Genomic DNA, 14,449 nt, shown 5'->3' on the forward strand with positions numbered 1-14,449 from the left:
AGCAACTGCATAGTTCAAATGTGACTAACACGTTTTTGAGCTAATGAAGAACAAATATGTATAAATACCATCCAGATGATCAAATGGACTAATTAGTCACTTGTGGCTTTTCTCTAAAAAGAACAGAATGGGCTACATATTTGAGATTTTCACATGTTCCAATTAAGCATGAATAAATCTACATATTGTGCTACAGAAGACATTAAAGTACACGGGAGAGAGGGGGAAGCTGCTAAAGCAAACGTGAAGCTCTGCGAACGCTGACGGCAAAGGACACTCCCCGCTTTGCTCGGCTCCCTGGAGCGAGTGTCGCTGGGAGCAGATCGGCAAAAGGGCTCTTTGAGAGACCCTAAAATACATCAACGCCTGAGCAGCGGCCACAGAACCTTTGGTGGAGAGCGCACTCCTAGGGCCGGCCGCACCCCGACACGGAGAACCACTCCTCCGCCCCAGCTGATTCTTACTCCTAATTAGGGAGTCGATAATACTGGAGACAGGAATGACGCGCTATCCGTGCCGCGACGGGACCTGATCTCTCCGCCCAAGTGCTAGCTAAGGTAAGCCGTCCCCTCCTCAGCCTTCGACAAGTGAACACCCGCTGTCCTCGCCTGCTCTGCGAGCTGAGGTTTGGCCCAAGGTGAAGGGGACGGAGGTCAGGGAGAGGCCTTCTCCTAAAGCACTCAAGTACGGGGCAAGAAAACAGACTTCCCTCTGAATGCTGAAGCACAATTCATGTTTTAAAAAACCGCAGCAGCCCCAACAAAAAAACCCGCATCTTTGCTCCTGCTCGAAAGACACGCAGTGCTGGTTTACAGGTGAATAAAGAAGTCCTATTATTTCCCACACCTTCTCAGCGTTGTTAGCAGTGAAATGGAACCCAGCAAACTGTGTCTGCGTGGTCGGAGAGAAGAGCTGGGGGGGAGCTATAGATCCTGGAACATGCACTGAAACTTTGAGGATAAATGTAATAGCTACAGTAGAGCTGCTTATGAGAATCATGTACAAAAACGTGAGAACCAAATCTCATCAGACAGAAGGAGGAAGGTTCAGACTGATCAGCGAGTGAGAGCTCACGCAGTCGCCCTCAGCGACTCGGGTTCTCCCATGAAGAGTCCCACAGGCAGCCCCGGTAGCAGGAGCCGCTGCCCCTGGAGCCGGCGCCGCTCCGGCGGCCGCACGGGCCCGGGGGAGCGCAGCGAGGGCGGGAGCCGGGCCGCGCCGCGCCGCAGCGTGTTTGGGGGGAGCCGACGAACATGGCTCTGACAACAGCCATCGCACAAACGAACCGCCTCAAAGGAGCGCGAGCGCTCGCGCCCACGTGAGACAAACCTGCGCTACGATTGAGAGGAAGCTCTCGCTGCCCGTCAGATGAGCTCAGGGTTCCACTGGATGAGTCGACTGACAAACACGCGCAAACTTACGCATCGCCAGCACGGCAGGAGGTCCGCCAGCGATGCTGTGAGTCATATCTGCCCTTAAGGAATATCATAGATGGGCAAAGATGCTGTCACTGGTCATTAAGATGCAATTTCTCAAACCCCCCAGTTCTGGAAGGAAAGATTCAGTGTGTGATCAGAGTGGTCTGATTACTGAACACACAGAATTCATAAACTGAACAGCTCTACCGTGCTACAAAGCATTCATGTTAATTTATTTGCCTTCTGCATGTCAGATAATTATTGAAGACGTTTTCCACAGCTTCTACTGTGTGGCTGACTTCTTCCTCACTTCACTGGATGAGATGCAACTGCTGCAACTTCCCTTCTCCCTCCGGAACGTGCCTTCTGCACCCTCAGGAGCACTGTCGAGGCAGAGGGAGGCAAGTCTGGCGCGGCTGCCGCCGTCCCGCCGAGCCCTGGGCCGGGCCCACGCTCCTGCCGCGCCGGGGCAGGTCTGCACTCGCCCGAAAAGCCGAAGGATGGACTCAGATCCTCTTGCAGAGCAGCGACAGCACTAACGACTAACCCTGGCAGGCTGTCTGCAAACGACGGCGGGTTATTACACCCCGCTCCGTAAAGGGCAGGAAAACCCTCCCCAGAGACCTGCCCAGGTAAGAGAGAGGCTTGGAACGGGAGAAGCCCTCACGCTTACACCTCTGCTGTTCTCTGCAGCCAGAAATCGTGGGTGAACAAGGGGGAGGCCCAAGAATGACATTAAATACGATGTGACCTACACAGAGAGGGTCAGGGTGCCACCGGGGACGCCTGGCAGGGAGGAGGGGACGCGTGGGCTCTGCCGTGCCACCGGACAACCCGTCGGCCACCCCTGAAAATCCCGTGTCTGCGGGCTCAGGCCCCGGCTGCACCGAGCGAGCCCGTGGTGTTCGGACCCATTCCACGCTTCCCCGCGTGGGTGCCCCCAGTTCCCCGAACGCCGCGCGGAGCCCGGCCCGCTGACCCCGCGCCCCCAGCAACCCTGAACCTCCCCGCGAGCGCCCGTCGGGTCCTTACCGAGCACTGTGATGGTGGTGTAGATCTCCTGGGGGGGATCAGTGTAGAGCTGGCAGAAATACCTTCCCTCATCCGAAATGGAGACGTTTGTCAAGGACACTCGGAGCTCGCTGTTGGAGAAGTTCACCAGCTGGAACCTGCTGTCCTTCAGCGCTGCGGAGCAAGCACAGCCTCAGCGACGGCCGGCAGAGGCGCAGCGGCCCCTCTCGCCACACAACAACGTCCACGGACACAGCAGCAGCGCCTGGACGAGCCCCCCGGCTCCTGACTGCAGCCACCACCCTGCTGCTTACCGTTCAGTCCGCACCCAGAGAACGTTTGTGTTCTGAGATCACAAAGAATCGACCTCAGCAAATCACTGGGCACCGCACTGAATCTTTGGACGCGGTTTTATTATCAGACGGGTTTGGACGTGTCAGTAAAATGCTCACTGTGAAAACACACTTCTGTGTGAACCCGTTTCCGACTGTACGCTGCCAGCGGGCTGGGGGCAGCGTGAAAGACAAGAGAATTGGGACAAGTCGAGTTTAAGATTTGTTTCCTGACCAGTAACGCCCCCCCAAATTCCTTCACGGATTTGGAAACGGAGCTTTGTCAATCTGCACCAGCCCCTGCTCGTGTGCACTGTCAGATCCTGCAACCCCTGGGCAGAGCACGTCCCCTGCCGAGCGTCTCCCCAGCGCCAGGCACAAGGAGCGCCGTGTCCCGGCCCCGCAGTGACGTTAACACAGACAATCTGAAGCGTTTGGTTGCAGCCACCGTGCTCGGGCATTGTCACAACAGGAAACAAAGCCAGACTCATTCACCGGCCACAGCACTGACGGGAGATTTTGTTTTGGTTATAAAGAAGCTGAGATTGTCTTGAAATTTTCAGTCTTCGAAGCGCACAGATTACCTCTGAGAACACTGCACTGTCTCGGCATTGCCCTATTCAATTTGTTTGTGTCAGCTAAATATTTGGCACTCAATTGCAATTCACCCTGAATTACTACAATCAATTCCTATTGCAAAGTAAGACAGTCTGACTTTTAAAGGGGACCATCAAGGTTTCCATTAAGGAGAAAGATTATGATTGCCTGTCTCATCTACCCTCTAAAGAATTGACTAAACTTCCAGTGTCTAGCATTACATTAAAAGAAGAGATCTCTGCAAATGCTTTCTCCTGAGCACCAAGCGAGGCGCAGGGAAAGTTGTTATCAAACAAGGAAAGACAAAACTTACGTCTGAAATCTCTGAAATAAATGGTTTGTCGGTTGGGATTCAGGAGCTGAATCACCGAGTCGTCGCTGTTCTTGACGCGGCAGCTGATGGTGGCGACGTCTCCCTCCACCACCGTCACGTCTTCAGTAACCAAGTTCTGGCCGTCACCTTCAAGAGAGAGCAAAGACCCAACAGCAGAATCAGAAGCGACGTCAGCAAGCGGCACCTGGAAGGGAGAAGCTCCAGCGCCGGCGCGCGCCCCGCGCTCTGCAGGAACGGCACAGCCCGGCCCGCTGCGCCAGCGCTCCGGGGGTTTTCACCTGAGCAAGAACCGGTGCTTTGGGCCGGGGGAACGGGGCAGCAAGGGGGCAATAACGCCCCGGGGCCTCCAGTCAGGCACAACCGGGACCCTTGGACCCCCCCGCAGTGACTACACCGACGGGCCTTGTGCAGCCTGATTTTTGCTGGGACGGATTCCAGCGCTCGGACACAATTACCCGCACGACAAACACTCAAACCAGCAATGCCAGGGAAGACAATTATGGATCCTCCCCCCCCGCAAACTGCACTGGCCACCACTGAATTAAAGAGGAGTAGCTGGAAGGGAACAGAGGAGAAGGACTCCTCTATGGGTAACTGTTTGTGAAATGACCGCTGTACGGCCTCATTACGGACCGCGCTTTTTAGTGCAAAGAAGCCATTTTATCCCAGCACCATCTCTCTGCCGCATTTTAAAGCGCGACCAAAGGCAAAGGATGAGGGAAAGATCTCCCTGGCTGCCACACACCCCTCCACACTTCAATGCGCGTTACCAGCCTCAGGGGAGCAAGTTCCTCGCCACATGCACGGAAATAGCAGAAATTCGCTTCCTCTCTCAACAGATGAATTTTGTTAAATTACCTCGAAAGAACAATTCGCTGTAAGAAGCATTTATCCTTTGACTTGAGCAGAGAGACTTTAGGGAACCAGTTTTTACTCACTCTGTGTAATCAGTAGGCGCTATTAATGTCCAGAGGCAGGAAAAAAAGAATTTGATGCAATTATGCTGTGGGAGCCTTGTAATCATTTACAGGTCATCACCTCCCAAACTCTCCTCCTAATGAATCGAATCATTACATCACATGCACGCTGAGAAATTTGCTTCACACGTTGAAGAACGCAGAGGATGGAAATTTGAAAAAAAAGCCCTTTGCATTTCAATTTTTCCATAACTAGCAGGAATCTCAGGAGTGTCAAGCGATCGGGAGGAGCGCGGAGCCACGGCAGCGCCGGGGACGGCACCCGGGGGACGCCGGCTGGGGGAACGCCCATCGGGGTCCCTCTGGGAACGACTCGGGCCTGCTGCCAAACCACACCGGCCTTGGGGACCGGGAGGCAAAGCGAAGTGGGAGGAATGTTGAACGTTGATGGCCAAAGTGCCACGCGAAGCAAGGGAATGCGGGCACTAGCCACGGGCGCTGGCCACGGGCTGGCTGGCCAGGAGAAGGCCTCTCTGCACAGAGAGCGCGGGGACAGCCCGGCCGCCGAGTCAGCCCTGAAAATGCAGAAACGCCAGGACTGGATAAAGTCTGCAAGCAGTACATCTGGGGATGTTATTTATGCTCGAGTCTTCCTCGTCCTGCACTCTCTCCATTTTTCTTTCATTCTTTCTGACTTGCATTTATTATTTGACAGGCCTTGGAAATAAATGTTTGACAAAAAGTTTGCATCGTTTGGAAAGAAAGAGATTGATAAACTGTCAGACACCTTTCCACGCCTGATGGCACCGAGCTGAGGCCTGCGCACATTCCTCTGCGCTCCCGGTATAAATTCCCTTTCTCCAGATTGATGAACTCGAAACAGCAACGTGAAAAGTTGTTATCGAACAGAGTAACACCCGTAACCAGAGAAGGGTCCCCGGGCCCACAGCGAGAGGTGCCGAGCGCGGCAGGGACGTCTGCCTGGTCCTACCCCGCTTTCTGCCTTGCCCCGCGTCCCCCCTGCGCTCGGGGACCCGTCGCCCCGGCCCCGGCCGCGCACACCCTGGGGCTCTCGCCGAGGAGCCACAGGCCCCCCGGCGCCGCAGCAGCACGGAGCTCGCCCTCCGCAGCCCCGGGCAGGCGCCAGCGTAAACCACGTACAAATACCTCAAAAGCAGCGCAAGCGAAAATATTAAACCCGACTAACTGCTCCTGGGGAATAATTTTATCAAACCTATTCAAAACAAGGTTCTTGCACAAGGATCAGCTTGATATGTTCTCATAAACGCAATATTCACTACAAATCATTAACAAAGCTATTAAGATTCGATTTCCATCTAAGCAATTATTGCTAGCATATTTTTTTACATTTACTTTAAAAGACTCAATCCTATTTTCAATTCATTAAACTGTTCCTTGCATTTACTGAATTTTACATCAGCTTAGAAGCCTATTTGAATTAATAAGAATTACAGTAGAAGTAATTTAGAAATAAATTATTTGAAGTTCAAGTCACTGAAGCTTTTCCTGCCGGGATGTTGCTACACTAAGCCCGCTGAGCGCTGCCTTTAGAAGTCCAGCTTCTCGGTCCAGGCTCCCCCTCAGAAGGGATCGCTTGTCCCCAAGGGCCGGGGGGTAACGAGAGGCGGGGACGCGTCAGGACACGCCGACGCCGTGGTGGGAAGCCGCCCGCGTCTCCTGCCTCCCAGGCTTTGTGTGTCTATTCCCAACCCAAGGGCGTCTAATCTGGCCCTTGTCTGCAAAGCTCCTCTCGCTCTGCTGACCTGGATCTGCTGGCTCAGCCCAAAGCTCCAGACCGTACGCGTTAACGCTTTGGGGTGTCTGTGTTCGCATCCACTCCCGCTTACCCAGACAAGGAAGTTAATTCCAGGAACAGCATCGATTACAATCTCCAAATTAAACAAAAATGCAACATGGAGTGATAACTCTTTAGACCCATCTCTGTGTTAACATTTCAGGGAGTTTTTTGGTAAATAGTTACTGGCAGTATATAAGTATTTTGAGGAGCGTTAAAGCAGACACATTTACAGAATTACAGTGCGTTGTGATAGAGGAGAAAAGACTTGGGGGGGGGGGGAGGGCAGAAAATGAGGTTTATGGACCCACCATAGAATCATGGAAGTTGAGAGAAGCAAAGCAAAGCTACAGCTGAAAACCAACCCTGAACCACCTCTCAATCTGCAGTAGCCTGGGGGCCCAGGCACGAGTGGCCTCAAGGCGAAGAGCAGCCCAACACAATTACAGGGGATGGGTTTGCATCCTTCAGGGGAATGGACTCTAAAAGCCCCCGTGCACTGGCCTCCCGTTAGACAACAGTTCCCTGTTGGTGAGCCCAACAGGAAGCACAAATCCTCTCCCCCATGTTCGACGCATGACGGATGGACTCCAAGACCTGACTTGGAGTCTTGATCGCCCCAAGCTCGAGTCTGAGGCTGCTGTTGAGGGAGGAACATGGGGACAAGCCGAGGGCGGCTCCAGGGCGAAGGGCCCCGGGCACGCTGTGCGCGTGCGCGGTATCGGTGAGGCGGTGTAACGGCCCAAAGAGGCACCTGCAAGGCGGGGGCAAGGAAAGAAACGCTGCGCGTGCCTCCCGCATCACCCAAAGCAACTCTCTGGCCCCATTTACTGAATCTCCCCGTGCGATGTGAAAACCGCCGTCGTATTTCACACTTACTGCAAGGGGGACTAAGGCCGAGGGACGCAACGCTCGAGGAGTGGCTTTGGCTGGAGCTGATACAATTAATTTTTGCGCTTGTCTTTCTGCCTTAGACCACTCCAGTCTTTGCTTTCAAGACTACTAAGACAGAATAGATGAGGAAATCGTGTTTCAAACAAGTTCCTCTTAGCTGGACGCAGCCCAGGGACCTCGGCTCATACACAGTGGTCACATTTAAAATCAATTCTTTCTCCACTTGTAGCACACCAAGATAGAGTGAAGCATCAGGGAGAAAGGAGGGAAGGATTAAAAATACGTGCCTGTGAGCACGATTCTTCAATTTCTAACAAAACATGAGCCACAGGCACTCTATCACGAGCAGCACTGCTGCCGATTCAGCCTACAGGATAGTGCCACAAACGCTTTCCAAGAAAGAGTAATTTTCATGATACCTGAGCTATGTAAACCCATAAACCTAAACAAAATTCCGCTTAATAAACTGAGTCAAAAGAAACAACCCACACAGATACACAAAACCTTTGTTCACGTGCTCAAGGAAAAAAATGGCACCGTGATCAATCCACAGAATTAGCGTAATTTGAATGTCAAAACTCATCTATCGGTTTCAGCTAAAGGAAGGTGCTGGTGAAATAACCAGCCAGAGCTGAGCTCAGCTGGACGCAGGTGCCCAGCGAGGCACCTACACCAGCAGCTTGGTCTCCTTGCTAGTTCTCTTCCCTGAGCAGTTTCTACGCTCTCTCCATCCATCACGGAGACAGCATCCCCTTAAAATAAACCTCACGACCCATCTTTTCGGGGCGGCTACAGGAACCAAAGAGACTTCTTGTTGTGATCAGATACAGGAGCCTCGCAGAGTAGGAAAAAGCAGCAAATTGAATTGCCATTTAATTTGTCTGCAGATTTGCTTCAAAGAGGGAAAATAGAACTGACAACGCGGTGCTGGAAGAAGTTGCTGGAGCTCGGTGCATCTGGTCTCGAAGTCTTGAGTGACTGTTTTAAAAAGCTACAGTCGTCACACTTGAACTTTGGAGAAGAATGGACAATCCACGCTAATTGCGCTGGCAAGAAAAGGCAATTGCTTTTTACAGAGTTAATTTCACAACAGCTTTTCAGGGGCAGAAGAATGGTAACAATTTTAGATCGGGCTGCCTACAAAATACACGTACGCACGTGAGCGCTGCTGCCGCCGAACAGCTCCTGCACCAGCCTCGGACAGGATCGGGGCCGTGGTGCTTAAAACCACCAAGAACCCGTCTGCGCTCCCCGCTGTGCGTTTGAAGCACACACAGATAGGGACGTTGTCATCCGCTTGCCTGAAAAAGCTTCAGAGTTGTGAGAACTCTGGTGCGCAGGGAAGGCGAGAGGAAAGGCAGCCAGCTGCTCCTTGCACCCGAGCATCACCCCTACCGGAACCCCTCTGAGGCCGCGGAGTCTGGAGCCACATGTGGGCACCTCCAAACAATTCTTTTAATCTGATCCTCGCCCCCAGAGAAAAGTTTTGTTTTACACCAAGATTTACAAGTGTCGTTCTGAAATGGCATCCTTCCCTTCTAACGAGACGTAATTACCAGTTTCGTGACCCTGAGTCAAGCATCTCCCAGATCTTCCTGTGTTCAAGTAGCTCTTATCCCCTCCTGAGCACCTTCTCCGTGGCCAGCACCAGACTCGGCCTGGCCAGGCCCCAAATCTGCCTCCCGTGGCAAAAAGCTCCATAAACCGTAACGGTGCCAAACAAATAGAACTCCAGGATTTTTCAAGCTTGTTTGCTGCGCAGGTCCTCCGTCGCCTTTGACACGTGGCGGTTGAGTTTTGCCTGTGAAAATCCCCAAAGCACCAAGAGCAGCAGCAACGCGTCGCCCCGCGGCCTCAGAGCCGAAGGGAAGAGACCCCGCTGGCGCGACGGGAAGGGAAGGGGAAATCACAGCTCCGCTCTCCGGCGCAGAGACGACAGCAAATCCACACGGCAATGGCTGCCTTGGACTAACACGTTTCCTTTCAAATTTAATGTGTATTATTCTTTCCTTGCTGCTACAAGTAACTTCAAGAGAATTGCTTTGTGGAAGGACGTTGCTGAGAGTTCTGTTGTTACCAGCTTTGACATCACCCGATGACGCTAAAAGCATGAGCTCCTGTTTAGGGGAAGAAAAGGAGGGGTGGCTGGACTTAACATTCAGAAAAGCTTTTCCCAAAATGTTGGTATCTGGATCTGTAAAAACACAGGTACTGCTGAGCATCGCCAGCGGAGGAATGGCCCCTGGACAACGTGCAACGCCTCCGACACGCCACGCAGAGCCCAGTTCTGCGCGAAGACCTTCTGTCCTTTCTCGCAGGCTTTACCCAACCTCTGCAGCAGCAGGGACCTGTTTCCCCTCGGCCTCAGCACGTGCTTCAGCGGGTGCACACGCGGGCGAAAGCCTCCAGCGCCTTCCGCAGCCACGCACCCGGCCGGGCAGACGACTCCCTTCCCCGGCTCTCGCTGAGCTCCAGCTCACGCCTCCCCGCTGAATTACTCTCCGTGTTTCAGAGAGAACCTGCAGGATTGTGCTAAAAATTACTTATTGTGTAGAGCATGTTTACGTTACGAAACATACGCTTCAGAAAAATATACTGCAAATTCAAGCCAGTTGCGCACACCTATTAAATTTGTGGAGAAAAAACCCGCTACAGCCACCTTTACGGCTTTTCTTGCTTAAAGAGTAAGAATAAAAGATGACAATAGCTGGGAATTGACACCAGAGGCTGTATTTACTTTAAACAGTTGTGAGTTCCTGCGTGATGAAATGGCGTTGGGGAATTCTTTCTGCTGGTTCGTAACCAAAGCGGTACAGAGATAGCGAAGGGACGTGAAATCCTGCTCCAGCGCGGCAGCCGCCTCGCTGCTGGTGGCCCACAGGAGAGCAGCTCCTCTGCCGATTCACGCTCCCCCGTTACCAACCGCCTGCCTGCGGCGGCTGCCAGGAGCTCCCCGCTTCCAACCCGGAGGAGGTGCCCTCCCTAGTCCAGGTGTTTCCGAAGGACCGATGGAAGAGCGAGTGCCGACGGGGCTGCGCCCACATGTGGGACAACACCCAACCGAGCAAACACGCCAGCCCCCGCCCCGTGAGCTGACTGAAATACTGCTTTGGATGTTAAGGACAAAAATCTTATGCACCTTTGGCCAAAAGCTTTGTCAGGACAGAGCATTTCCCGACTTCCCGGTGCCCACAGCCACCGCCCCGCCCCCCCCCTCGCGCTCCTGCCACTGCCAGCGCCCCCCTCAGCACGGATTTATGACCTGTCACCGTGCAGGGATTGGATGTCAGGCTCATCTTTCTATTACCCCGACACTGATGGATACAATTCCTTGGCCACGCATTGCCCGTCCCTTCAGAGGCGACCGGCAGCGGGTGCCGAGGATCAATACCGATCCGATCCGGCCCCGAGCAGGGGGGCCACGGCCAGCGGGGCTCCCGGGAACCGGGGGAGGAATTTGGCACGGCCTGCAGTGCCAGTACCGGCTCCTGCAGCAGAGCCTGCTGCTCTGCCAACCTCAGGTTTTTATCCCACATTTCTAACCAAATCCTGTGATGGAAAACCTTTTCCAACAATTGCCAGAAATCCGGCTTTTCACAGTACGGTCACATTTCAAGCCAACACATTTGGAGCTTTTGAAGGAAGAATCCTACGAGTCACACTCGCTACAGCGCAGCCTCAGTTGTCTACAAGCACCATTGACAGGCTTTGCTGCCGCGGCTGAGAGGGAAAGCTGTTTGCCTGTTTTAGAACTAATTTCTTATCCCACTGGACAGTTCTTAAATAAAAGATGTTGCTACTGCGGGTTTTTATTTTATTTATACCTCTCTATCGCTGGAGGGATGCTCGAACAGTTCAACCAACTTTCCAGAAGCCTAGCTTCCCCGGAAGAGAAGCAGCCGATCTCCCGATTTAACTCTGGAGGCTGGCGGCCCACTGCCGTGACAATAAAAGGTCACTGGTTAAAGACTGACCTGCGCTGGTAAGGGCAGAGGTTTGTCAGAGCATCACCCAAAGGACATCGGTCAGCACCGCTCCTGGGCTGCTGGACGCGGGAGATGGGGCAGACCTTTCTGTGGAGGGGTCTGAGAAGGGGAGGCAGGACGAGGAGGCCGCACGTGGCTCTGGCGGGGGCTGTCGGGGGACGCTAAAAGGGAGAAGCGAGGAAGGGCGCGAAGGAGCGAGCGGCAGGGCAGCTGAGGGCAAAGCTGGGCCCGGCCTCAGAACAAACCCAAGGCAGGTGCCTTTCCCTCGTGTCCCTCCTTACACGCAGCCACGATCCGTCGACGACACCACCTAAAATCCCCCGCTCGGGCTCCCTACTGCTGCTCGGGAGCAGCGTCTGCGCGGGAGAAGTAGTTTGCCAGTGTAAGCCGGTCCCAGCAGACTGCTGTCTCCATTCAGTATGTTTAAATAATACTCAATTACGATCAACACTCATTTATTATTAATGTTGCTCTAATACAGAATTCCTTATCTGCATTTTATCTTCCAGCTACATCGCTGTCAAGGACACGCTCAGCCTAGATCTAGGGAAGGAGAGCTTGATTAATCCGGAGTTTAAAACACACGTGGAATCTCCTCTTTCTGTCATGACTTGTTCCATCAGGAGCTCCAGCCTGACGGGCGGCAGGCTGCTGCAGGTAAGGGGAGGCAGCGGGGGTGACACACTCAGTTTTCCCAGACAAGGAGAGGTTCCGCGCGCTGACGTTATCAGACGTTATTTAACAGCACCTGCCGCCTCCCGGTCGTTTCTGCCTCTGCCACGAGGGCTGGAGCCCCTGCCCAAGCCCGTCACACGCAAGGGGAGAGCTGACGCATGTGCAGGTTCCCCCCCGCTCCCCACCTCCGTTCCCGGACCGCAGACGCTGGCAGCAGCGCCCTGCTGCGGATTTAGCTCGGCGCTGGGCACCCCCCAAGCTGGCAAGCGTGCCTTCGGAGGAAACTCGCCCATCTGCTCGCTCCCCGCCCCTCCGCGCTGCCGCCAAACCCCGGGCGTGCGTCCGGCGGCGGGGCCGGGGAGCCGGCGGGGCCCTCGGGGAGCACCCGCAGGGACACGAACCCCCCAACCCCTCGTCTCCTGGGCACTCCCTGGCACCTCCAAGCGGTTTGCTGCCAATAACGGCCCTTTTGGGGTACACTCCCTTCTCAGACGCCCGCTCCGGGCGCGATGCCCACACCCCCAGTGCCAGGAGGGAGTCGGCAGAGCTCTGGGCTTCTCCAGTAACGAGGAGAAGTGTTTCACGTCAGATGATGGGTTTCATTTTACTCTAATGAGCAGATATGTCTTATAGCCGTACCTGTAACCCATTTCTTGCAGATTTCTTAACATCCTTTTCTTTTTACTGTCAGCAGCATCTGTCACAATGTGCAGCTTAATAATCTCTTTTAAACCCAAGAAATCTTTCTTTCCATAAAGCACCCAAGATGAATTTTGATCAACATCAGGCTGATCCCTTTCCTAAAGACAGGATCTCCCTTAACTGCCTGCACATGTAAGTCAGAGCCCTCCTGAAATCTTTAGTTCCGCCACTGCAACAGGCGAGAAGTAAATGACAAAATTAATAACAAATGTGGAAACCTGTAGAAAATGTCCTGAAGCACAATGGAGTAATAGATAATAAATTGGAAGACAATGTTTTTCTTGGGCTATTCTGGCCAATTCCCATTCTCTGGCTAAGGCAGCACGCAGTCAGCTTTCAATGACAACACTTTACTTGCTGCATTCTACACAGAAGTTATTCCATAAGCCTTCAGCTGCAGAACTTCTATCTAAAGTGTTTATGATCACATAAAATGAGAAGGAAAAATATTCACCGGCTCGAGCAGCTGAGAGCTCGTACACCCAACGCCCCCCCACGTACAACCCATCGAACACTGCGCAAGGGTGAGTCCTGCTCCGCGGATGAGGCCGAGCTGACGTTTTGCCCTTTACGTTAATTCCCAGCTCGCAGCCACGGGACGGAGCCGATCCCGATCCTGATCCTCGCCCACACCGCGGCCCGTGGAGCCGCTTTGCTCTGCCGCTCCTCCTCCGTCGGGACACACACCGAGGGGCAGCGAGGGGCAGTGCCGTTTGTTTGCCTGTTCCCAACACCCGCCGATTCCCATAAAAAACCCGAGGAAGTTTCCACCTCATGGCTCTGGCGCCGTTATTCTGCGGCCGTTCGGTGGGTGGGGAACGTGCCAGCAGGCCTGGAGGGGTCACTCAGACGTCGGCCCCCAGGCACCCGGGGCACCGTTCAGCGAGCCCGGGGCACCCTCTTTAGGGGTCTCGTCCTTCCTTTCTCTTTTTAAGGGTCCCCCTTCCCTTTTATTTTTTTTACATAGCAGAGACAAGACCTTTTGACAAAGACGGACAGCCACGTTCAGCGAGGGTTACATGCCCCCACCCCAAAAAAACGGGGAGGGGAAAATCTCAGCAGCAGCATTACGACCAAAGTGAGAACTCCTTCCAGTTTATACCTCCAAGAAAGGATAAAAAGGTACGGCAGAGCAAAAGCTCTTCGTCTCGATCCCTGATCAGACAGTGATGAATGCTAGCCTAAAGGGCAACGTATCTGTAAGTTTTAAGTCTTTTGCAACACCAACTGTCCTGCTTCATCCCTGCGATAAAGGCAGTTCTGAGAGCTACTTCGCCATATTTATTATTTCACAGGAGAGGACAAAAAAATGGGGAATCAGCCCTCAATCTGCCACTCATCAGATTTACAAATGTTAGTGAAAGACCAGTGCTCATGTCTTTGAACATTAATCTACTTGCTGTAGATCCTGCACGTCCCCGCCTCCAGCCTCGGCCCAGCAGCTCATCCAGGCTAGGGAAAATAAAATGCATTTTAGTATTTTTTTTCCCTTCATCTATGGGATTTGCTTTGAGTAAATCCATGAAAAGAAGAGAAAGGGCAGATGCTCCCGACCACACTACCGCCTGCTGTCACTGCTTTGCCAGCTGAGTGGAAGCACAAAGCTCTGATCCAACGTTTGTTTTTAAAGATGCCGCTCGCCTGGTCCGTGCTCATTCTTCAAGCCTTGTTTGCAGCAGCGACTCTGTGTCTGTCTGCTGCCTGACAGGACAAAGGCAAGGGGGGAAGGAAGGGAAAAGCAACCGTATCCTGCACATGAAAACAAAC

At 53.4% G+C, this 14,449-nt stretch overlaps 1 protein-coding gene across 6 annotated transcripts in view; it reads right to left on the bottom strand.

Moving 5' to 3' along the window:
* CADM1 (cell adhesion molecule 1) overlaps positions 1-14,449 on the bottom strand; it is a 156,029-nt gene that overhangs the window by 47,072 nt on the left and 94,508 nt on the right. For all 6 annotated transcript variants that reach the window (XM_074927624.1, XM_074927622.1, XM_074927625.1 and 3 more), the window contains exons 2-3: positions 3,672-3,818; positions 2,451-2,603 (exon numbers count right to left, since the gene is read on the bottom strand). In XM_074927624.1, coding sequence (XP_074783725.1) covers positions 2,451-2,603; positions 3,672-3,818 — 300 coding nt within the window. The remainder of the gene's footprint in view (positions 1-2,450; positions 2,604-3,671; positions 3,819-14,449) is intronic.

The sequence above is a fragment of the Athene noctua genome, chromosome 26 (genome assembly GCF_965140245.1).
Source record: "Athene noctua chromosome 26, bAthNoc1.hap1.1, whole genome shotgun sequence".
NCBI lineage: Eukaryota > Metazoa > Chordata > Aves > Strigiformes > Strigidae > Athene > Athene noctua.